A 26204-nucleotide genomic window follows, 5' to 3' on the forward strand; every position below is an offset into this window, starting at 1 on the left:
CATAGTAATACTAGTATGTCATGCCTGTAGTTCTCATAGTAATACTAGTATGTCATGCCTGTAGTTCTCATAGTAATACTAGTATGTCATGCCTGTAGTTCTCATAGTAATACTAGTATGTCATGCCTGTAGTTCTCATAGTAAGTACTAGTATGGCATGCATGTAGTTCTCATAGTAAGTACTAGTATGTCATGCCTGTAGTTCTCATAGTAAGTACTAGTATGTCATGCCTGTAGTTCTCATAGTAAGTAGTAGAAATGATGAAAGTGATAATAGTAAGTACTAGTATGTCATGCCTGTAGTTCTCATAGTAAGTACTAGTATGTCATGCCTGATATCGGTCTCCATTGTGGAGGGCCTGAAATGGAGTGAAGTCTGACCTGATATCGGTCTCCATTGTGGAGAGCCACCTCCTGATGGGTGCTCTCTGTACTGCTGCACTCCTCCTTGAGGTTCTCCTCGTCGCTCTCCCTCTGCTGTCTCTGGGCCATGCTACGATGCAGCGAGCCGGCCCCCATCAAGCTGTCCATAGAGGGTCTCCTGGCCGCAACCTCCCCCGGTCCCAGGCCCCCAGGGAAGCCCATCCTCCCCTCTGCCTCGCCCCCAAAGGGCCCGTCGCCCTTGTTGTACTCGGCGCACAGGTTCAGGATGGTCTCTAGCCTCTGCCTCTCCTGTGGACAGACAGAAGCAGAGGAACTGGTTACATCCAGCCTCTGCTGCAAAGGCAAATATGTCCTCCTCCTCGCCCCAAATCTCATTTCCTGTGCGTGTGGCTGCCACTGATGCCAATCTGGAAATGAGCAATTCAGAGGTGGGTGGAGATTTAAAGGACCCTTCCCCAGAACCCACCTTCCCACTCAGTGATGGCATATTTCCTGTGTGGAGGAACCAGGTCTGATCAGGGACAGATCTAGCTCCAACCATGGTTAGGCCAGACCAAGCCTGTCTAATATGAAGTACAGAGCACACTCCTACCAAACATAACAAAACTCCATTAACCGACATGTCTGTGGATGTTGGTATGTTCATAGTTAATGTGTCATTGTCTATAGCTGACGCCAAGAGCCAGGTCACATGGTCAGGGAAAAACCCAAATCGAAGTCAATGGAAGTTAGCAGTTTAATAGTAGGTACTATCCTACGACCATGTCTTGATCCCAATGAGCAGACATATAGGCTGCCCATTAGTGGTCAACCGATTAATCAGAATGGCCGATTAATTAGGGACAATTTCAAGTTTTCATAACAATCGAAAATCTGTATTTTTGGACACCGATTTGGCATATATATATATATTTTTTTACACCTTTATTTAAATAGGCAAGTCATTCTTATTATCAATGACGGCCTAGGAACAGTGGGTTAACTGCCTTGTTCAGGGGCAGAACGACAGACTTTTACCTTGTCAGCTCGGGGATTCAATCTTGCAACCTTATAGTTAACTAGTCCAACGCTCTGACAACCTGCCTCTCATTGCACTCCACGAGGAGCCTGCCTGTACGCAAATGCAGTAAGAAGTAAAGTTAAGTTGCTAGCAAGCATTAAACTTATCTTATAAAAAACAATCAATCATAATCACTAGTTAACTACACATGGTTGATAATATTACTAGTTTATCTAGCGTGTTCTGCGTTGCATATAATCGATGCGGTGCTCATTCGCGAAAAAGGACTGTCGTTGCTCCAACGTGTACCTAACCATAAACATCAATGCCTTTCTTAAAATCAATACACAAGTATATATTTTTTAAACCTGCATATTTAGTTAATATTGCCTGCTAATATGAATTTCTTTGTGTCACTTCTCTTGCAACAGAGTCGGGGTATATGCAGCAGTTTGGGCCGCCTGGCTCGTTGCGAACTTTCTGAAGACTATTTTTTCCTAACAAAGACAGCCAACTTCGCCAAACGGGGGATGATTTGACAAAAGAGCATTTGCAAAAAAGCACAATCGTTGCACGACTGTACCTAACCATAAACATCAATGCCTTTCTTAATTAACCTGTTAAGGCTCAGGACAATACTGTCCCCTTTGGAGGAATTGCGTGCCCATAGTAAACAGAAAACAAATCTGTCCAAAATTGCTAATATATGCATATAATAATTATTATTGAATAGAAAACACTAAAGCTTCTAAAACCGTTCGAATTATGTCTGTATGTAAAGCAGAACTCACAGGGCAGCCATTCTCCCAAACTATTTCTCTCATCACGAAAGTTGGGCCAACTTTGACGTCATCTCCCCCACCCTTCCCAACCAGCTATGGATCTGGAGACACTTTCTATGTCTTCCACTTCCTCATTCAGTACAGCGTTTAATTGTGCAAATCCCGTGGGTTTTGACCTTTTGGGAGGCAAAAGACTAAGTGTCGCAAGAAAATACCAAGTCAGGAGAGCGCGTAATTTAGAGACGTCCTTTCGTTCCAGAATGCCTGAGAGCAAGCAAGAATGTCCGATAGATTAGATAATTGTTTTGTACGCTTAGAACATCCTAAAGCTTGATTCTGCACTTAGTTTGACCAGTTTAGTCGACATATAATATGTAATTTTGAAGTTTTGATGCGCAACTGTTCGTGACCAGAAGTAATTTTTGGTAGCATTTCAGCTGGAACTTGCAGCATATGCTAATACAAAGACACACGACTTGAAACCAAACAATGTTTTGGGTAAGTATGACTTCTTCCACTACATTCTGATCGAAGACCATCAAAGGTAAGGGAATATTTATGTTGTAATTTTGTGTTTCTGTTGACTCTTGATTCTGTTGAGAAATATTGCTTACGTCTGAGCGCGGTCTCAGATTATTGAATAGTGAGCGATTTCTGTAACGTGAAAAAGAAATGTGACAAAGCGATTGCATTAAGAAGCAGTGTATCTTTCTAACTATATGTAGAACATGTATATTTAGTCAAAGTTTATGATGTGTATTGCTGTTATCTGGCGGAGTTATCTATAATTTCTCTGTACATTTCTGTAGCATTTTTTGAACATGGCTCAATGTAAACGGAGATTTATGGATATAAATTGCATATTATTGAAAAAAACATAAATGTACTGTGTAACATGTCCTATTACTGTCATCTGATGAAGATTTTCAAAAGGTTAGTGAATTATTTTTCTTTTAATCCTGCGTTTGTGATTGCATCTTTTGTTTGACAAAATGGCTACATATTGTATGTGTCTTTGTGGTGGTTTGATATACATATGTGCTATGTTTTCGCCGTAAAACATTTTAGAAATCTGACTCGCTGGGTAGATGAACAAGGTGTTTATCTTTCATTTGAGCTGTTGGACTTGTTAATGTGTGGAGGTTAAATATAAGAACAGAATATTTTTGCATTCTGTGCGCCATCCTTTGAGTTGAGCTTGGGGGGGGGGGGGTGCCCTTGGGGAACGTGGTACCGTGATGTTGTTTCTTAAAATCCATACACAGAAGTATATATTTTTAAACCTGCATATTTAGCTAAAAGAAATCCGGGTTAGCAGGCAATATTAACCAGGTGAAATTGTGTCACTTCTCTTGCGTTCATTGAACGCAGAGTCGGGGTATATGCAACAGTTTGGGCCGCCTGGCTCGTTGCGAACTAATATGGCAGGATTTTAGGTAATTATGACATAACATTGAAGGTTGTGCAATGTAACAGGAATATTTAGACATATGGATGCCACCCATTAGATAAAATACGGAACGGTTCCGTATTTCACTTAAATAATAAATGTTTTGTTTTCGAGATGATACTTTCTGGATTCGACCATATTAATGAACTAAGGCTCGTATTTCTGTGTGTTATTATGTTATAATTAAGTGTATGATTTGATAGAGCAGTCTGAGCGATGGTAGGCACCAGCAGGCTTGCATGCATTCATTCAAACAGCAGTTTCATGCTTCAAGCATTGCGCTGTTTATGACTTCAAGCCTATCAACCACCGAGATTAGGCTGGTGTAACCGATGTGATATGGCTAGCTAGTTAGCAGGGTGTGCGCTAATAGCATTTCAAACGTCACTCGCTCTGAGACTTGGAGTAGTTGTTCTCCTTGTGCTGCATGGGTCAAAGGTATTGTGCCAGCAGCATACCATCCAGCATACCACTGCAGTCTTGCTTCTGAAGCTAAGCAGGGTTGGTCCTGGTCAGTTCCTGGATGGGAGACCAGATGCTGCTGGAAGTGGTGTTCGAGGGCCAGTAGGAGGCACTCTTTCCTCTGGTCAAAAAAAATAAATATCCCAATGCCCCAGGGCAGTGATTGGGGACACTGCCCTGTGTAGGGTGCTGTCTTTCTGATGTTAAACGGGTGTCCTGACTCTGAGGTCATTAAAGATCCCATGGCACTTATTATAAGAGTAGAGGTGTTAACCCTGGTGTCCTGGCTAAATTCCCAATCTGGCCCTCAAACCATCATGGTCCTCTAATAATCCCCAGTTTACAATTGGCTCATGCATCCTGTAACTATTCCCCAGGTCGTTGCTGCAAATGAGAACGTGTTCTCAGTCAACTTACCTGGTAAAATAACAGATAAATAAAAAATGCATAACGCTGTTGTCGATGTGTTCCTGGTTTGAGCCTCAGCGAGGAGAGGGACGGAAGCTATACTGTTACACTGGCAATACTAAAGTGCCTATAAGAACATCCAATAGTCAAAGGTATATGAAATACAAATGGTATAGAGAGAAATAGTCCAATAATAACTACAACCTAAAACTTCTTACCTGGGAATATTGAAGACTCATGTTAAAAGGAACCAACAGCTTTCTCATGTTCTGAGCAAGGAACTTATATTGCACTTTTACTTTCTTCTCCAGCACTTTGTTTCTGCATTATTTAAACCAAATTGAATGCGTTTCATTTTTTATGAGGCAAAATTGATTTCATTGATGTATGATATTAAGTTAAAATAAGTGTTCATTCAGTATTGTTGTAATTGTCATTATTACAAATAAATAAATGTTCAAAATATTATTATTATATATTTAAAAAAATATATATTTTTTAATTTGGCCGATTCATCGGTATCGGCTTTTGTTGGTCCTCCAATAATCGGTATCGGCATTGAAAATCATAATCGGTCGACCTCTACTGCCCATGCACCCCTGAAACAACAGCTTCCCAATCTCCAGAGCTCCTTCTCAGGGGGTCTCACAAACACAGTGATTGTAGAAACAGGTGACATTCTTAGATCTGTGCTAGCCCACTTCTGAGCAGTGATGGACTGCTGAATCACCAGGTGACATCTGAGGTGACCTCTAACCCCTAAAGGTCAACTGGCCCCTGCTGTTAACCCCGGGCTGCAGACGCAGAGACTCTGGTCTGACAGAGACACTAGTAGCCATTTCACTCGATTGTGTCGAAACCAACTGTACTGACTTAGAACTTAGATTTTCTTTTTACATTATTCATTCCAGCACAGTTAAGGTAACTGGGCCAGCTCAGTACAGCTCGGCTAAGCAGTGTGAAAGGGGTATTAGGTAATCAGTAGAATATAATGATCGGACAGAAACACAGACAAATAATATTATAAAACGTAAATCACAAATGTATATATTTTCTTAGATGAGGTATGTTTTGCACTTTCAGACGAAGGAGACGTTTTGATCAACTTTGTGGTGCCGTTTTTATTTCCATGAGATCAACATTACTCAACCAAAACAAACTAGTTACACCTAACTAACTAGGGATACATGCAGTACATGACTAATGCTGTCAGGTGGTAGGGGGAGGCAGGCTCTAGACCTGTTTGATGTGCCCTCATTCCCTGTGATTTAGGTAAGTGGGCTCCTCTGATGGGGGTTCTACACACCAAACCCTACATTAGCTTAACCTGTAATCTGAGCCAGCCAGCTTTACTTAACAGAGGGTTAGAAGAACAAGCCCTGGGCTACAATATGTTCACTAGAGATATGAGAGGGAAGCACAACAACAGTGGAGCCTCCATTTGCAATGCACAACACCCACATCTCACTGGCTTTCATCTGAAAATGCCACGTGCCTTCCCTCTCTGGATTCAATGATTAGGGAATTAAGCCTAATAAATGCAGGCCTGACAACATCAACAGCTGACGCAAACATAGGAAATGTGGCGTCTCCTGTTCCTTGCATTTTTTGTTTGCTAAGAATGTAGTCTACTAAGGGACAAAGTATACAGACAGCAGGCATTCCTGGGGTTTTAAAGTTTGAATGGCACAACAAATCCAGCAGCTTTTCTCCTTTTCTCTCATACCATGTAACAGGACCTGGCTGGCAGTGCAAGGCCCTGGGCTATAGAGAATCACAACTGGGTTCAAATAGCATTTGTTTTGGTTTTCAAATACTTTGAGCATTTGCTCGACCTTGCCTGGGGTGCCATACCGGCAGGTTTGCACTTTTGGGACTATACCATTGCCTGACAGTGCTGCTTAAATACTTGGAAGAAAATACTATTTGAACCCAGGTCTGCAGAGAAAGCATACTGTAAAGCATAATGTATGTTCTCTCTATTCCCACCACCTCACTTCGGGCATGTTTACTTTTTGCAGACTGTCTCTTTGATACTGTTAGAAGTTAAGCGACAGTCAACATAATCGCTGTGTCATTCCACCAGACTGAACATAGTAGGCCTACTGTCTGGCTAGGTTCAAAGAGCCTAGACAGATTTATGTTGCTGTAATAGCTCGGTGGCGGCAGGGTAGCCTAGTGGTTAGAGCATTGGACTAGTAACCGGAAGGTTGCGAGTTCGAATCCCCGAGCTGACAAGGTAAAAATCTGTCGTACTGCCCCTGAACAGGCAGTTAACCCACTGTTATTTTACTAGCCACTAGGCCGTCATTGAAAATGAATTTGTTCTTAACTGACTTGCCTAGTAAAATAAAGGTAAAATAAAATAAATAAATAAAATCAGCATGACAGTGTTGCAACATGTACATTATGGGATATTCTGATCTTATGTTCAGTGACTGGTTGCCAGGACTTTGCTTTCTCCAGCAAATTACTAGTACGTTTTTTGCAAGCAGAGCTAGTTCCTAAAAATAGCTTTAATGGTGGAGCACCCCAACTTCTAATGCACCGTTTCAGCACCTCTACTCTTCTTTGAGCATGAGGTCCCCTCTTTTGTTTTGAGCCATTTCTATGCTTCACGTTATTAAGTTTTGTTTATGAGTCTTATACTTTCGGTTTTGTACCACAGCTGAAACAATATTTTTTGGTTATGGAAATACATCTAACAGCGGTTTAGATGGTACAATGATTCTCTACACTATACTAGCTTATTTTGTCACAAATTGAAATTAGGCAAACTAACATTTTAGCAACCAGAAAACGGCAGAGCGATTTCTTCATAGTGCAACCTTAAATAAAATATAAATTCCCTCAGTTTATGAGCCTCAAACGGTCTCCGTAGATGTCATTAACTGGCTCCCCCGGGGAAAAGGCACGACTGAGGCAAGGTGTTACTAGAGATTTCCTAGAACCTTTAATGCACATGATACAAAGACCTGGTGGCATAGTCGGAACCCGTGGAGAGGAGGCGAGGGCGACTCAGTTGGCCCACACGGAGTCTCACTCTGATCCTGCAGCTTCCGATCCCTGTAGGGCTAAGTTACTGACTGGTTCCAATCACAGCATACTGTAGCATATGGCTTCTAATCCACTGTCTATTAAACACATGGCTGTTTATGGTCTAGCTCCCACTAGTCTAGTGCATTGACACTCATTATGTGACACATAGAATTCCAAGAGTTTCCTTGAGTTCCACAACCAGCATCCATACAACACTATGTAGGTCAAATATACACTGAACAAAAATATAAATGCAACATGTAGAGTGCTGGTCTCCTGTTTCATGAGCTGAAATAAAATATCCCAGAAATGTTCAAGACGCACAAATAGCGCATTACTCTCATTTTGTGCATAAATGTATATATTATTTCAGTATATGTAGGCCACAGACCTAATACTAAACAACGTCTGCAACGCTTTATACAGTATAAGCAGTGAGAATAATCAGAAACGGGTTAAAAGCTACATAAATCTGAATAGAGACAACTGGTCAACCGATTTCAAAGATTGTGTTATAGATTTCGATTATTCAATTTGACTCCCTCATAACTAAGTTGTTTATTTAGGTGTATAAAGTTCACCATGTTCAAGAGTTTAAAAACAACTATCAATTATGAAATCAACCAATCAATTAATCAACCAATGAAAATTCAATTTGATTATCTACAGTACAGCAAATAAAAGTCAGCAAATCCAAGTGGGCTACTTACTCTCATTGTGGACATGTGAAAAGGCACAGCTCTAGGAGGTCAGTGAGGCTCATTGAAATCACACTCAAACAAATCCAAGTCTCTCTCCCTGAGACAGATGAACAAACACAACCCTTCTACAGAGTCCCACCCTCAAACCCTTCCACTGTCTCCAGACCTGTGTACACAGGGAGGTATTGGGCTGACAATGAAAGACCTTTAGTGCCCTCAATAAACAACAAGCCTCTGACTCACATTCCTACCTAGTGTACATACTGCATGTTCTCATTTCCGACCTATTCAGATGGAGTTGAATTTGATGTTGCCTCAGCGTTGAGGTAGCGTTGTGCGGTAGTAGCAGGTCCAGCTTGCTAATAGGAGGAACACGGACTGGATTTCCCAGCCAAACTAGAGACTTATTCCATATGGGCCTCTTTCCTTATCTGCTAAAGCGTGACTCAAGGAATAAGCTCAGCCACAAGCCTAAGCCACATCCAGAGTCTGTCTGCTCCTTAGGAAAATACTTTATGAGAAGTGAAATACTGACCCATAGCAGGGTCCATCCCTACTATGGCCAACCTGAGATTTGAACCCACAGACCCAGAAAAGCCTAGGTCCAGGTTGACAGTACTGCTCTATAGTCAAACTGGTTGCAATTCAGAGATGGCAGTTCTTTCCACCAACGTTCCAATTAGCCATGACTCATTCCTGGATATTTCATGTTGTTCTGCTATGTTTACGGAGTCATTCTTCCTCCCACCGCCATTTACAATTCGCCAAATTGTGACCGCACAACACAAACTCGCGGCAAGCGCTCTATGCATCATTAGCTTTCCTTATCATATTAGCAGAATGTATTTAGCCTGTTAAGCTAACCGAGTGAAAGTGACTAAACGAGTAAATGAAGTGTACAGTTAAGTCAGTCAAAGGAGATAACGCGCCAGTAAAATGTCAGGGTAATTGCTTGGCATGTGAGAGATCTGGAAAAGAGTCTGGAGTGAGGATAAATGGCATGGATTCGGCATCTTACAGAAAGTGATTGATGCTCCTCGTTGGGACATTCCGACACACTCATTTCTAGCCAGCTATTTCCAGGCATTCCCCGAGCACCGGGACTCTGTCTTTCCCTCACTCTCGCAACATCCTCTTCCTTTGAGTAAGTCAGTATCTTTCCCACCGTGCCACTCTCCCTAACAATTCAAACGACTAGGCCTATTCTTTGAATCCAAGCATCTCTTCCTCATTTTTGCCTTCTTTCCAATGTGAATCAGTGATGTGTCAGTCTCTCGCTCTTCTTTCTACTTTATTTCTGTTCCTCTCTCTCTCTCTGTCTTCTGTCCTTCTTGCTATGCACTTCTGCATCCTTTTCCCAGTGAGCAAACTAGTTACAATGACGTCATTATGACGCCTTTTCTGATGGCATGGTCAAATTACACAGAGTGTACAAAACAACACCTTCCTAATATTGAGTTAAACTCCACCCTTTACCCCTCAGAACAGCCTCAATGTGTCAGTGCATAGACTCTACAAGGTGTCAAAGCGTTCCACAGGGATGCTGGCCCATGTTGACTCCAATGCTTTCCACAGTTGTGTCAAGTTGGCTGGATGTCCTTTGGATGGTGGACCATTGTTGATACACAAGGAAACTGTTGAGCGTACCCCGTGTTCAAAGGCACTTCATTATTTTGTCTTGCCCATTCACCCTCTGAATGGCACACACACAATCCATTATCTTTAACCTGTCTCCTCCCCTTCATCTACACTGAGCGCTAATTGGAGCGGCAGCTTCAAACAGTCACATGGAAGACTAGCCCTCCAGCAGAATGTTGTGCTGTCCCAAATGGTACCCCATTCACTATATTCTGTAGTACACTACTTTTGACCAGGTGCCATAGGGTGAAATAGGGTGCCATTTTAGAAGCTAACTAGCTTAACAAACCTTTCCAACCCCTGAGTACTGCATAAGCGTTACAAATAGATATGTGCTAGCCTATAGGCTAGTTCTATAGGGCAGCAAATGTGTGTTGTGCCCCACATCCACTCCACAACATCTAAAAGGCAAAACAATGCACTACAGGAGTCCATGGAAGCACCAAGTCTACACCACCATACAACTAGAACAGCTTTTCTGATACTGAAGCATGCTTTATATGATCTTCATAAGACCAGGTTAGGCCAGGTGAGGTTGAACTAACGTACGGTCTCTCTCTCGCACTCTCTTCCTCCCTCTCTCAGCTGGGTCCGTCTGAGAAGACAGAACCCACTGGCACGGCAGGATGTCGACTAGCTAAACTCAGACCTCACAGCTACACAGCAGAAGAATGACCCCTGACCTCCAAGCATTTACACCCTCAGGTTGGAGTTCACTGTGGCCTAGGTTGTGTTCATTAAAAGGGTCATTTCACTCAAATAACAAAATCACATATTGGTTTCCTTACAATGGAAATTATTCCCCCGTTTCAGTCTGTTTGGTTCCTAATGAACACGACTCTAGAGTCAAGACAATCTCTCAGTGACAGACGTAGGTGTCTTGAAGCTGACAGTGTTTGACAGTGAGTGAATAGTAAGATCATTTTAGCACAACCATTGTTAATTCAACAATACAGACTTGGAGATCAGGCCTAATGTAAAACGTTGCTTCTACTAATACAAATACACATGTAATCTAGCTGTGCATGTTGCGCAAATCTCCAAAGTCTAAAAATGGTTTCAAACCATAAAAAGCATGGAACAAAACACACCCACCAACTTCAGCACACGCAGGAACACACACCCCTGCTGATCCCTGTTCTGTCCCGCTCTGTGTGCTTCCGATCCGCTTCCACTGAGGACTTTACGTCAATCTATTACTGATCCTAGATCATTGTAGTATGTACATTAAACTGTGGCTGTACTATGGTTCTATTGCTAGGTTTGGTTCTCAGTCATTCAACTCACGTTTGAAACGAGCTCAGATGGAGATCCTTCCCCTGTCCTCAGGCCAAGGGGGAGGGGCTTAGAAACTAGGGAGAGGGGTCAGAGGTATTTGTTTACAATGCTCTGGTCTTGAGACTTGTTTCTGCACTCCCTTGGGAGACTGTAGAGATGGAGCTCTACTAAAACAGAGACAACATTTTTTTGGTTCTGGTTAAAAATGGCTTTCATTTTTTCAGACAGAGGTGTCCTCTCCTAGGGCTGTGAGAATTGTGGAATTTTTGGTAACAATTAATTGTCATGAAAATGGCTGCGGTTACTGGCATAATTTACATTTGTATAAACACAAAATGTTTTGCTCTTGTAATGCATCATAGTGCATATTTGAAAACTCGCTACAAGGGAATACAACAGCAGCTTTGGTGACACCCGTCACAAAAACAAATGTTTTGATCGCTTGCAACTTTTGGAAATTAAGGGTCTCCACTCAACCGTGCCGATCTGCTTGTAAAATAATTCACCCAATTAAACGTAAAAATTAAAAACTGCTATTGGGTAAACTTTATCTACTTGAATATAAAGTTGAATCCCCCTTCATCTAAAATGAATGTATTAAGACGGTTATGACGAAAACATCTTTCAGTTCACGGTTATGCCCATAATTGTCAGTTTACATGATAATTGTGACAGTCCTATGACCTCCCCCTTCCCTGAATGTTCTCTGAATGCAGATAGCCTAACATATCTTCGTGCCCCCATCACATGTCGTCTGAAACAACCAACGACTGCTTTAAAACAGCATGGTAGCGTGTCGTATTCGGAAAATCGTGACAATGGGGCGGTAGAACTGACACAGAGAACCTAAACACAGACACGCAGCATATTTACACAGACTAGATGAAAACAGCGTCCCTTCAAAAGGAGTCTGAAAGAGATTTGCCACTGACCCAGATTATCTATGAAGTGAGTAGACAGTATCTTCCCCCACCCTTTCTCTCGCTCTCTTTTCTCAATCCAGCTGTGAGGATCACTATAATCTGCCCTGGCTAGTAAACTCGATACCCACCATATACCCCCCCCCACCCCCCACACACACACACACACACAAACGCACGTATAAGCCTTCATGGATGGTTCATATTCTAGGCCTAATGGTAGTTAGAATTATAGTCATATACTGGTAGAACTACAAAATATAAAAACGCCATTAAAAATCAACCCCAGCTGCTTGACCACAGAACTAGACCAGTGACAGAGAGGCCATTGTTCTCGGTCTAAACCTAGGCCATGCTGCCCAATGACAGGGCGATACGGGCGAGAATATGTTTGGTGCGCTGGGTATATTTGGTGTGCTAATCCATGTGAACACTGACACAGATGCCAGTCATGCAGAGAAGACCTCGCTCTCCCCCGTGAAGAGGCGACCGCTCTCTCTGACATTCTCACCGACTCTGAAAAGTCTTTCCCTTCAATGGAAATTCTTCCCGGACAGAATTGCACGCACAAGAGACAGGGAAAGAGAGGGGCCGAAAGAGACCGACAGAGAGGAAATAATCCTCTCAAGGTAAAGCAGTATAGAAACTTCAATGAAGGTCTTAAACTCTTCGGGAGAACAAATATTTCCCCTCGAGCTGGAGAGAACTAACAATAATAGTCTAAATTGTATCTATGCACATTTTGAGATAGTCAGCTGAAAAAAAATGTGGCTACTTTTGTTTAGCTACGTTTAGAAATGTCCCTGCGAGCATGACGAAACGTCAGAATTATAAGGTAATGGAATATGTGATGTCGTCATCCTTGGACCACTCGTTACAACATTGAGGTCATCTTCAGTAGACTGCCGTTTTCATAACCCTGTCTGTCTGACAGTCAGCCAGTGACGAACGCCATATGCTTAGTGTGTTGGCCAAGGCAGCGCTTCACTAATCAACCATGTATAGCACTACAACTCAAAGGCAGCTCAGACGTGATAAATGATCTGCTTAACTGCCTGGACTCCTACATGACATAGAGCTCACCTCTGATTGGCTGGCAAAAATAACATCTTAAGATACTGGTTTATGCGACACACAATACTTGGATGAAAGTGAATAAAGGCGCTGTATAAACATTGTAAACAGATGGTATGAATGACGTCGTCCCTGGTGAACACTTATGTTTTCTCGGGGCAACAGAACACATAAATGTCTTTCCAGATCACAGAAATAATTGAGTATCCTTGGTACAGTAAACAAGTCCTATGTATAAACAGCACTGTTAGTTTATCAGGACGCCAGAGAGCCTGTGCTGCCTCTCTCTGCAGGGATAGATAGCTGTACCCAGCATACCCCTTTGCTTCAGGCATGACACTGATCCCCAGGGTCTGACTGACTGCATCCGGAAATAACTCAGCGACAAAGGGCAGTTAGTTACCCCTGGCCTGGCCGGACCTGCAGCATGTTGCTGGGAGACTGACAGACGGCGAGCAGGCAGACAGACAGACGGTCCTTGGGTACAGAAAGTGTAGCAAATATATCCTTGATGAATGGACTGTAAATTGCCCCCCACCTCCCCTCCCCCCATGCCCCTCCAAAAGAAATGACTGTGCCAGTCACATGGCGACGTCCCCATCCACCCCCCCACTGGCAGCTCCAGTGAGAGACACTGAGGATCTGTGTCACGCTTGGCTCGCTGCACTGCCTCTCGCCGTCTCTCACCACGGCAGGAGTCTAACGCCTTCCACTTACAAGGACCTTATGTCATGCTTAGCTCTGCACAGTTCGGTCTGGGTCTTGTTGCTGGATCTCAAAGACCAGGACAGAACAGAATCTTTGGGTGGATTTAAACAGATGCAGAAATACCTCATGGTAATAATGGTTACGGGATCCAAATCCTTAATTCAGTGCTGCATGAGCTGAGCACACCTGGGTTCACAATGAATGCATATAATACTCATACTCCCCTCTTGATCCCTCAATGAAAATACTAGCATACCAGTTGCAAAGCTCATATGCCAGGGGCTTAACCTTGTTATAACTGGGATAGCTAGCTCATTAAGCTAAAGCCTAGGCATTTGCTCAGGGAGCTAATGCAAACCTTCTAGCTTCAGACTAGGTTACTAATCACACAGGCATTACGTAATTCACCAAACCACCCCTCTTACATTTTGAAAGTCCGACCGGCAGGTGACAAAGAAAACGTAAGTCTCTACAATCTGTCCGCATTCGTAGTACCTCCCTTTCTAAGTTACATTACTTATCTGCATGGCTTATGTGCAGTGGTGGAAAAAGTACCCAATTGTCATAATTGAGTAAAAAGACACCTCAATAGAACATGACTCAAGTAAGTCACCCAGTAAAATACGAGTAAAAGTCTAAAAGTATTTGGTTTTCAATAAGTATTACAAGTAAATGTAATTACTAAGATATACTTAAGTATCAAAATTAAAAGTATAAATAGTTTCAAATTCCTTATACTGTATTAAGCAAGGCAGACCGCACCATTTTCTTGTTTTTACAGATAGCCAGGGGCACACTCAGCAATCATTTGCAAAAGAAGCATGCATGTTCAGTGAGTCGGCCAGATCAGAGGCAATAGGGATGACCAGGGATGTTCTCTTGATAAAGGTGTGAAGTTGACCATTTTCCTGTCCTGCTAATCATTCAAAATGTAGCAAATACTTTTGAGTGTCAGGTAAAATGTATGGAGTAAAATGTACGTTATATTCTTTAGGAATGTCGTGAAGTAAAAGTTGTCAAAAATAGAAATAGTAAAGTAAAGTACAGATACCATAAAAAACTCCTTAAGTAGTACATTCAAGTATTTTTACACCACTGCTTACAGTATGTACATTCTCTGTTATTCCTTCTGCTATTTACATTCTGTCCTTTGTCAATATTTACCAGTCTAATGGCACAAGGTTAAGACCAAAAGTCGTTATGGTTCGCTGTAATAACCATCATTCCAATTGAAACCCCATCCATACAGAGAGAATCACAAATACAATTGAACTAATAGGCCTAAAGGTTGGGGGATCTTGTTGTCCTTAATAAAAAAGGAACTATTATTAACTTGATCTAGATTCAAAAATTGCCTTCTTCCTGACAATTGCTTTTCTCGTTGAATTGAGAAAGACATTTCTCTAACATTTAGGACTACCAACACATGGGGGTGACAGAGGAGACAAATACAGATTGTGTCCATTCTGGGATTGCCAGACATGGTTTTACTGCTGTATAATGGAGGTAATGCTCCTGTTGGGAACCATAGGGTAGCCCAGTATACACAGAGAGGCTAGGGCACGTCATTCCTCCTCTAACCTCATTTTGGCAGCAGCACCCTACTCATAGAAATAGAATGTACCCATGACTGTACCTTCATATTGTCATGTTTTGAAGGGGGTTCCCCATTCTAGTCATTCTATTACTACTAATACAAGGAGTTTATCACACAGCATATAAAAGTATTTTAAGGGTCATTGTCTCAGGCTCTTCATTAGGGACATAAGTTCAAGTCTACTGCTCTCTCCCTCCCTTTAGCGCCAAAAGGGACAACAAAAAATGGGGTTGCTTTGGAAAAACATGGCCGCTCCGTCACAGCAGTTAAGATAGTTTCACTCCTTCACGGTGCTCTGGAGGAACACTTGAGTGGAGACAGACTAAAAATGTTGGTTAAAAAAGGCTATAAGCCAAACTACAGCTCAGCAGATCCAGTTGCTAAGAAACATCAGGTTTTGTTGTTGTTTTATAGGGTGGGAATTCACACCCTTTCATATTTTATTTTTATTTGATAGATAGTGGCATGAGAGATGGAGACAGAGAGATTTTTGTGTCAACGTCAGGAGCTGGATAAGGGGCATATTTCCCAGGCAGCTGAGTTATCTCCTTGAGGACCAGTATCAAAATGAATGGTAATTGAATTGATAGCATTACTTCGAATCATTTCTAGTTTGCTATTACCCTGTACCACATAGGTCAATGATGAATTGTGTGAATAGGTAGCCTAACTCAAAGCTAACAGTAGTCTACTACACTTACCAGTCTCTCCATCTCCTGCTCCCTGAGCCTCTCCTCTCTCTGGCGCCGGTGGTACTCTAACAGCTCGTCCTCGTTGTCGCTGATCTCAGAGATGCTGTTTTTCCGTTCCCGCATGCCCGGGAGGGGGCCCCTCTGATCCCGGGGGCCCCCGGACATCTTCCTATGGCCCCTGGGGCTGGCGAGAGGCGAGGAGCCAGGTAGGGAGCCCAGGCTGTAAGCAGGGGAGAGGGCGTTCCCAAAACTGGCCTTCCTTCCCCCTCCCCCGCTCTCCATCATCATCAGCCCCAAGGTAGGGGAGGGGCTGCGGGCTCGGACCACACTGCCGCCAAACTGGTCCTCCGGGGGGGAGCCGGCCTTGCGTCGGAGCCCGGGGCTCTCCGGGACTCCCAGCTTCCCCAATGATGATGGGCTCTCGGGCGTTCTCAACATGGGGATACTTCCAGGGAGAGCCCCTGGGAGAACAGGCACCCCTCTGCGAGCCATGGAGGGGCTGAGAGGGGGGAGCTCCCTCATGCTGCTGCCACCACCGCCGCTGAGGTCGAGGTTCCTGTGGGAGAGCCGAGGGCTCTTTGGGGGCTGGAGCGTGAGAGGGTGGGGAAAGGGGTGGTGCTGCTGGAGTGGAGAGCCCCCCTGGATTATGTGGACGATGGGGTCCAGGGGAGGCTGGAAGGCCCTGCTGGGCTGGGATAGCAGCTGTCTGGAAGAGCTGGAGGTGAGGGAGCGGTCCGCCTGCTCTCTGAAGGGGCTGGCCGGACGCTCCTGGAGGATGTTGCCCGCTTTCGTCCTGGGACTGGATGGGGAGGAAGACGTAGCGGCGTAGGAGAAATTGGAGGTGAGTCTGGGGTTACTTGGCACTGCGTTCCTGCCCATGTACCCGGCATCGGCTGATGCAACAGATAGGTGGGTCAGTCTGGGGCTCTCTGAACCCATCACCCCTGGGCTGTCCAGGCTCTGGCCTCTGCGGGCCGGCTTGGGACTCTGGGGGGCCTCCAGGAGACATTTCCTCTGGAGCCTGGGGCTCTCAGGAACCCTCTGCACCCCACCGCCGGGGCTGTAGTTTGTCATTATGGTCCTTGGCTGGGGGATGGGTGGTGTAGTTGTGTAGTTGTAGCTGGATGAGCGGACCGGCACGGGGGGCAGGGATAGGTCCTGGGGGTCCAGGCAGCCGCTGGGAGAAGGGCTGGTGTAGCTGCCTGCGCTGCTGGCCGCCGAGGGAGAGGACAGAGGGGAGAAGGGCGGGGACGTGTTCTCATAGCTAGAGCCCACTGACATGGCCCCCGGGCTGGTGGGAGGGGAGAGGAGGTAGCGGCCTCCTCCGTTGACCATGGGGGACAGCGGGGAGTGGGGGATGGGGTGGTCTGGATTTTTTGAGTCTGAAGAGGAAGGCTGGGGATCATCCATGACTAGGGAGTCCATGATGTCCTGGAGGTCCTTTTCGATGGAGCTGACGATGGCACTATGCTCGGAGCGTGGGACTCTCTCACCGGGGGCTGGGTGGTGCGACTGGGATGCTCCTGATTGATGGTTCCCATTGACCAGGCTCTTTGAGTCTGTAGGGAAAACAGAACTAATATCACTCACTAGGCTATACTATGAGTGAAGACTATGACCACTGCAATATATACGGTTAAAACATTTTTTTTTACAGTATGGTATATCCCTGAAAACATGACAAATAGAAACAGACATGAGCTCTAAGAGCTGAATAGATAATGAGATGATATTGGAGAGAATTGAATGGACCGTAAAGTTCATAAATTAACTGTATCTTGCGGTTGCACCACCACTCATTTATATAAAGTGCCTTGTTACTTTTATTATAGAACCTAAGCCTTTAGCACAAGTACCTTCAATTGGCTTCTATGTTTTATTGGTTGGTTGGTTGGTTTAAGCCATCAATTACCTTCGAGCGCTTCTAAATTTAAACCTGCCCACTGCCCAACTTAATCCACCCAAATCACAATTTGCATGAAGAAATGCTAATGAGAAAAGGGAAAGAGAAGAGAGAAAGATACAGAGCGGCGACAGAGACCAAGAAAGAGTGAGAGAAACAGGGGGAGAGATTGAGAGAGAGTGAGAGAGCGACAAAGGCAGCAAAATACAGGCTTTGGAAAGATTGAGGGGAAAATGTGCCAGTAGAACTCAATTACTGTGTGGCTGGAGAGCAGCGCAAGCCAGGGCACAGTCGTAATTCAATCGAAATCGCAGGCAACCCTCAGTCTCCCCATAATGTCAACGTTGTAGATTAGGGAGCACAAGGGGACATCCAGGTGTAATCTATGGTATTAATATGATATGCTAATAGGCTGCAATCAGAAATAAGCAATGTGATCATTTGTATGATGGCAGGTAAGCCTAGCGGTTAGAGCGTTGGGCCAGTAACCGAAAGGTCGCTGGTTCGAATACCTGCGGCGAAAGGCACTTACCCCTAATTTGCTCCAGGGGCACCGTACTACTATGGCTGACCCTGTAAAAGAACATTTCACTGCACCTATCTGATGTATGTGAAAATAACACTGCTGGGTTTTAATGTTCAACAGTTCCCTGTGTGTATCAAGAATGGTCCACCACCCAAAGGACATCCAGCCAACTTGACACAACTATGGGAAGCATTGGAGTCAACATGGGCCAGCTTCCCTGTGGAACACTTTCGACACCTTGTCGACCTGACAAATTGAGGCATGTTCTGAGGGTAAAGGGCTGGGGGGGTGCAACTCAATATTATTATTTTTGTTTATGTTTGGTATACTCAGTATATAAACAAATTAGTGAGATCATGCATCTTTGGCAACTCTTGTATGTGGAAATATGTACTGTATGTGGAAATATGTACTGTATGCATGTGAATATGTACTGTATGCATGTGAATATGTATATGATCATATTTCTGTAACATAGACATCATGCACATGTCAAATATGAAAGCCATTCCAAATACAGCTCTGTTTCAAATAGGGTACTTTCAGTCTAGAATAAACAAGCTACTGTGTATCACTGCAGTAAATAACCACCTTCATTTTGATTTCTATTCATAAATATGACCTCATAGCCCTGGATGATGAAGAGGCTTTACAAATAATGCATAAGCACTATTTGTTCAGCAAAGAGCTGGGAGTAGGCTATCTGCCTGGTCTTTCTACAATGACTCAACCAGAGTTCTTCATCTGCCAAGCAGAAAAACTATTCAAGCATCATGTCATTTTGAGTGACAGCACGACCACCATATGACCCCAATACATGTTGGTGTAAATTACAATTATATGGATATTTTGTCGGTTACTTGGTTATTCATTTTCCCCGTTATTTTTTCATCCCAGAACAGGCCACATGGTCGTTGGATGTCGCCAGCATTTCGATTGTCAAACGTCTCAGAAGATGAATAGACCCACAATGTCAAAAACGTAGAGAATGACCGTGAAAATACATTCGTCTCTGTCCCTGGACAGCGGTAAATATTAATAATTATCAGTACTTACATGAATGGGCAAGCCTGCGACTAAGATATAATGACTTTTAACCCAGCTAAAAACCCAAACGCTGGAGCCGGCATTTCTACCTCAATAAAGCTGCATTTACCGAAGCCTGTCGTAGCCTACCCGGCTCTCCGCACCCGGGAAGGTTGACAGAGTGATATTCCAGCCGGGTTTCGTGTGCCAGGCGCCGCTACCCTGCTAGCTCGCGCCCCCTCCCTTCCCTGTCCACCGTGCTGATGTGACAGCCTGGTAGTTTACGGGGGCGGGAACTATGGCGTCTGTTTTTCTTCTTAAAGGGGCAGTGCAGTCAAAAACGTGTTTTATATATATTTCCACACTATGAGCTTGGAATATTACTGTGAATTTGTCTAAATTCTCCCCCTCCCTTCCCTGTCCACCGTGCTGATGTGACAGCCTGGTAGTATACCGGGGGCGGGAACTATGGCGTCTGTTTTTCTTCTTAAAGGGGCAGTGCAGTCAAAAACTTGTTTTATATATATTTCCACACTATGAGCTTGGAATATTACTGTGAATTTGTCTAAATTCTTATAATACATTTTGAGTGTAAGAGCAGTTTGAAAAGACTGCCTGAAATGTCAACTCATTTTGTATAAGTGAGCTTCAATGCCATACAACTCTCCTTCCGTGGTCTCCAATTGTTCTTAAATACAAGTAAAACTAAATGCATGCTCTTCAACCGATCGCTGCCTCCACCTGCCCGCCTGTCCAACATCACTACTTTGGACGGCTCTGACTTAGAATATGTGGACAACTACAAATACCTAGGTGTCTGGTTAGACTGTAAACTCTCCTTCCAGACTCACATCAAACATCTCCAATCCAAAGTTAAATCTAGAATTGGCTTCCTATTTCGTAACAAAGCATCATTTACTCATGCTGCCAAACATACCCTTGTAAAACTGACCATCCTACCAATCCTCGACTTCGGCGATAGCCTCCAATACCCTACTCAATAAATTGGATGCAGTCTATCACAGTGCCATCCGTTTTGTCACCAAAGCCCCATATACTACCCACCACTGCGACCTGTACGCTCTCGTTGGCTGGCCCCGCTTCATACTCGTCGCCAAACCCACTGGCTCCTGGTCATCTACAAGACCTTGCTAGGTAAAGTCCCCCCTTATCTCAGCTCGCTGGTCACCATAGCAGCACACACCTGTAGCACGCGCTCCAGCAGGTACACAGTGGGGTAAAAAAGTATTTAGTCAGCCACCAATTGTGCAAGTTCTCCCACTTAAAAAGATGAGAGAGGCCTGTAATTTTCATCATAGGTACACTTCAACTATGACAGACAAAATGGGAAAAAAATCCAGAAAATCACATTGTAGGATTATTCATGAATTTACTTGCAAATTATGGTGGAAAATAAGTATTTGGTCACCTACAAACAAGCAAGATTTCTGTCTCTCACAGACCTGTAACTTCTTCTTTAAGAGGCTCCTCTGTCCTCCTCTCGTTACCTGAATTAATGGCACCTGTTTGAACTTGTTATCCGTATAAAAGACACCTGTCCACAACCTCAAATAGTCACACTCCAAACTCCACCATGGCCAAGACCAAAGAGCTGTCAAAGGACACCAGAAACAAAATTGTAGACCTGCATCAGGCTGGGAAAACTGAATCTGCAATAGGTAAGCAGCTTGGTTTGAAGAAATCAACTGTGGGAGCAATTATTAGGAAATGGAAGACATACAAGACCACTGATAATCTCCCTCGATCTGGGGCTCCACGCAAGATCTCACCCCGTGGGGTTAAAATGATCACAAGAACGGTGAGCAAAAATCCCAGAACCACACGGGGGGACCTAGTGAATGACCTGCAGAGAGCTGGGACCAAAGTAACAAAGCCTACCATCAGTAACACACTACGCCGCCAGGGACTCAAATCTTTCAGTGCCAAACGTGTCCCTCTGCTTAAGCTAGTACATGTCCAGGCCCATCTGAAGTTTGCTAGAGAGCATTTGGATGATCCAGAAGAAGATTGAGAGAATGTCATATGGTCAGATGAAACCAAAATATAACTTTTTGGTAAAAACTCAACTCGTCGTGTTTGGAGGACAAAGAATGCTGAGTTGCATCGAAAGAACACCATACCTACTGTGAAGCATGGGGGTGGAAACATCATGCTTGGGGCTGTTTTTCTGCAAAGGGACCAGGACGACTGATCCGTGTAAAGGAAAGAATGAATGGGGCCATGTATCGTGAGATTTTGAGTGAAAACCTCCTTCCATCAGCAAGGGCATTGAAGATGAAACGTGGCTGGGTCTTTCAGCATGACAATGATCCCAAACACACCGCCCAGGCAACGAAGGAGTGGCTTCGTAAGAAGCATTTCAAGGTCCTGGAGTGACCTAGCCAGTGTCCAGATCTCAACCCCATAGAAAATCTTTGGAGGGAGTTGAAAGTCCGTGTTGCCCAGCAACAGCTCCAAAACATCACTGCTCTAGAGGAGATCTGCATGGAGGAATGGGCCAAAATACCAGCAACAGTGTGTGAAAAACTTGTGAAGACTTACAGAAAACGTTTGACCTCTGTCATTGCCAACAAAGGGTATATAACAAAGTATTGAGATAAACTTTTGTTATTGACCAAATACTTATTTTCCACCATAATTTGCAAATAAATTCATTAAAAATCCTGCAATGTGATTTTCTGGGGGTTTTTTCTTCTCATTTTGTCTGTCATAGTTGAAGTGTACCTATGATGAAAATTAAAGGCCTCTCTCATCTTTTTAAGTGGGAGAACTTGCACAATTGGTGGCTGACTAAACAATTTTTTGCCCCACTGTATCTCTCTGGTCACCCCAAAACAAAAATCTATGAAACTGGAAACACTTATCTCCCTCACTAGCTTTAAGCACCAGCTGTCAGAGCAGCTCACAGATTACTGCACCTGTACATTGCCCATCTATAATTTAGCCCTAACAACTACCTCTTTCCCTACTGTATTTATTTATTTTGCTCCTTTGCACCCCATTATTTCAATCTCTACTTTGCACATTCTTCCACTGCAAATCAACCATTCCAGTGTTTTACTTGCTATATTGTGTTTACTTCGCTATCATGGCCTTTTTTTGCCTTTACCTCCCTTATCTCACCTCAGTTGCTCACATTGTATATAGACTTATTTTTCGACTGTATTATTGACTGTATGTTTGTTTTACTCCATGTGTAACTCTGTGTTGTTGTATGTGTCTAACTGCTTTGCTTTATCTTGGCCAGGTTGCAATTGTAAATGAGAACTTGTTCTCAACTTGCCTTCCTGGTTAAATAAAGGTTAAATAAAATAAATAAATTAGGCAGTACAAATTAATTCAATTCAATTGGCTATATTGGCATGGAAAACATAAGTTAATGTTGCCAAAGCAAGTAAATTAGTAAATTAATAGACCAATAACAAAGAGCGTTTCGACCCTCTGTCAATGACAGCTAGTTGTCAAGTTACATATCCCTCCCATTCGGCTACTCCAATTAGGTCCCTAACTCAAACCACTCTCAGACTGTCCAATATAAATTGTGTATGAGAAATAGCCTTTTGCTAAGAAGCTATTTGTTTATTTTTGCCATTTTAATTTAAAACTATCACCGTAGCTAGGTTTCCATCCAATTGGCGACAGATTTTCATGTAAATATTCTAGAATCTGCATGAAGAAAATATGCAAATTTCTACTCTGGTCTGGGAACCTGCGCTCTAGCCCACAGCTTGCAGATACAGTGCGGGTAGGCCAGTCTACATGAGATTATGGATAAAAGCGATAACAGATTACAAAGGAAGACCCAGCCGTGATGTGCCCAACGATGCCTCTCTACCAGACAAACTCAATGCAATCTATGCACGCCTCGATAATACCAACATCGTACCGGGTGTGAGGGCCGCCACCGACCCAGAAGATTGGGTTTGATCTCGCTCTCCAAGGCCAACGTGAGTATTCCAGGGCGCTTTCTCAGAGCATGTGAAGAACAGCTGGCAGGTATATTCCCGGTCATCTTCAACATCTCCTTGTCCCAGTCTGTATTCCCAACATGTTTTAAGATGACCACCATCATATCATCCCTGTTCCCAAGAACTCTAAGGCTTCATGCCACAATGACTACCACCCTGTAGCACTCACATCTGTAATCATGAAGTGCTTTGAGAGACTGGTTATGGAACACATCAACTCCTTCACCCTAGAACTACTCCAATTTGCAATAGATGACGCAATCTCAGTTGCACTCAACACTGCCCTCACCCACCTAGATAAGAGGAATACCTACTGTATGTGAAAATGCTGCTCATTAAATACAGCTCAGCTTTCAACACCATTGTCCCCTCCAGACTCGTCACCAAGCTTAGGACCCTGGGACTAAACACCTCCCTCTGCAACTGGATCTTAGACTTCCTGACGGGCCAACTCCAGGTGGGGAGGGTAGGCAACATCAACTCTGCCACGCTGACCCTCAACACAGGGGCCACAAAGAGGTGTGTGCTTAGTCCCCTCTTGTACTCCCTGTTCACCTATGACTGCGTGGCTACGTATAACTCCAACTCCATCATCAAGTTTGATGACGACACGACGGTGGTAGACCTGATCACTGTCGACGATGAGAGAGACTACAGGGAGGTGGTCAGTGACTGGCAGTGTCCCCAACAATAACCTCTCACTCAACATCAGTAAGACCAAGGAGCTGAGCTCCCTGCCATCCAGGGCCTCTATATCAGGAGGTGTAAAAAGAAGGCCCGAAAAATCATTAAAGAATCCAGCCACCCATGCCATAGACTGTTCACTCTGCTTCCGAACGGCAAGCGGTACCGGTACATCAAGTCTGACACCAACAGGCACCTGAACAGCTTCTATCCCCATGTCATAAGACTGCTAAATAGCTAACTAAATAGCTAACAAAATGGCTACACAGACTATCTGAGTTGACCTTTGTATTTTATTCTTATTATTGCACTGTCTATGCATACTCACTGGACTCTACACACGACGCACACTGATACTCCAACACACGGCGTGTGTGACTCACAAGTGATGCAGGTGTTTAAGGCACTGCATCTCAGTGCAAGAGGCGTCACTAAAGTCCCTGGTTCGATTGCAGGCTGTATCACATCCGGCCGTGATTGGGAGTCCCATCGGGCGGCGCACAATTGGCCCCATTGTCGTCCGGGTTTGGACGGGGTAGGCCGTCATTGTAAATAAGAATTTGTTCTTAATTGACTTGCCTAGTTAAACAAAGGTTAAATAAAAAAATACAATCATCATACAGTACCCTCGGAAAGTATTCAGACCCCTTGACTTTTTCCACATTCTGTTACGTTATAGCTGTATTTTAAAATGGATTTAATCTACACACGATACCCCGTAATGATGAAGCAAAAAAACAGGTTTACAAATTTTTGGAAATGAATAAAAAAATAAAAACATTTTTTTTAAACCTTATTTACTTAAGAATTCATACCAAATGCTATGAGATGTGCAGGTGCTCAGGTGCATCCTGTTTCCATTGATCATCCTTGAGGTGTTTCTACAACTTGATTGGAGTTCACCTGTGGTAAATCCAATTGATTGGACATGATTTGGAAAGGCACACACATGTCTATAAAAGGTCCCACAGTTGACAGTGCATGTCACAGCAAAAACCAAGCCATGAGGTTGAAGGTATTGTTCATAGATCTCAGAGACAGGATTGTGTTGAGGAACAGATCGGGGGAAGGGTACCAAAACTTTTCTACAGCATTGAGGGTCCCCAAGAACACAGTGGCCTCCATCATTCTTAAATGAAAGTTTCGAACCACCAAGATTCTTCTAAGAGCTGGCCGCCCGGCCACACTGAGCAATCAGGGAAGAAGGGCCTTGGTCAGGGAGGTGACCAAGAACCCAATGGTCACTCTGACAGAGCTCTAGAGTTCTTCTGTTGAGATGGGAGAATCTTCCAGAAGGAAAACCATCTCTGCAGCACCACCAATCAGGCCTTTATGGTAGAGTGGCCAGACGGAAGCCACTCCTCAGTAAAAGGCACATGAGAGCCCGCTTGGAGTTGCCAAAAGTCACCGAAAGACTCTCAAATCATGAGAAACAAGATTCTCTGGTCTGAGATGAAACCAATATTTAACTCTTCGGCCTGAATGCCAAGTGCCACGCCTGGAGGAAACCTGGCACCATCCCTACGGTGAAGCATGGTGGTGGCAGCATTATGCTGTGGGAATATTTTTCAGCAGCAGGGACTGGGAGACTAGTCAGGATCGAGCAGGATTGAGGCAAAGATGAACAGAGCAAAGTGCAAAGATCCTTGATGAAAACCTGCTCCAGAGCACTCAGAACCTCAAACTTGGGCAAAGGTTCATCGTCCAACAGGACAACGACCCTAAGCATACAGCCAAGACAGGGCGGCGGCCTATGTCACGGGCGGTGGCCTATGTCACAGGGTAGCGACCTATGAAAATTTGTAAACAACATCTGGTGCACGATATCTAAGGAAGTCTCAAGGTTTTGCTCGCCTGACGTAGAGTGTCTCATGATAAGCTGTAGACCACACTATCTACCTAGAGAGTTTTCATCTGTATTTTTCGTAGATGTCTACACATCA

At 43.9% G+C, this 26204-nt stretch overlaps 1 protein-coding gene across 3 annotated transcripts in view; it reads right to left on the reverse strand.

Moving 5' to 3' along the window:
- Nucleotides 1-26204, reverse strand: part of LOC135546324 (pleckstrin homology-like domain family B member 1) — a 96374-nt gene that overhangs the window by 22044 nt on the left and 48126 nt on the right. For all 3 annotated transcript variants that reach the window (XM_064974659.1, XM_064974660.1, XM_064974658.1), the window contains exons 6-7: nt 16143-17692; nt 412-672 (exon numbers count right to left, since the gene is read on the reverse strand). In XM_064974659.1, the coding sequence (XP_064830731.1) occupies nt 412-672; nt 16143-17692 (1811 nt within the window). The remainder of the gene's footprint in view (nt 1-411; nt 673-16142; nt 17693-26204) is intronic.

This window comes from Oncorhynchus masou, chromosome 9 (assembly GCF_036934945.1).
Source record: "Oncorhynchus masou masou isolate Uvic2021 chromosome 9, UVic_Omas_1.1, whole genome shotgun sequence".
Classification (NCBI taxonomy): Eukaryota; Metazoa; Chordata; class Actinopteri; order Salmoniformes; family Salmonidae; genus Oncorhynchus; species Oncorhynchus masou.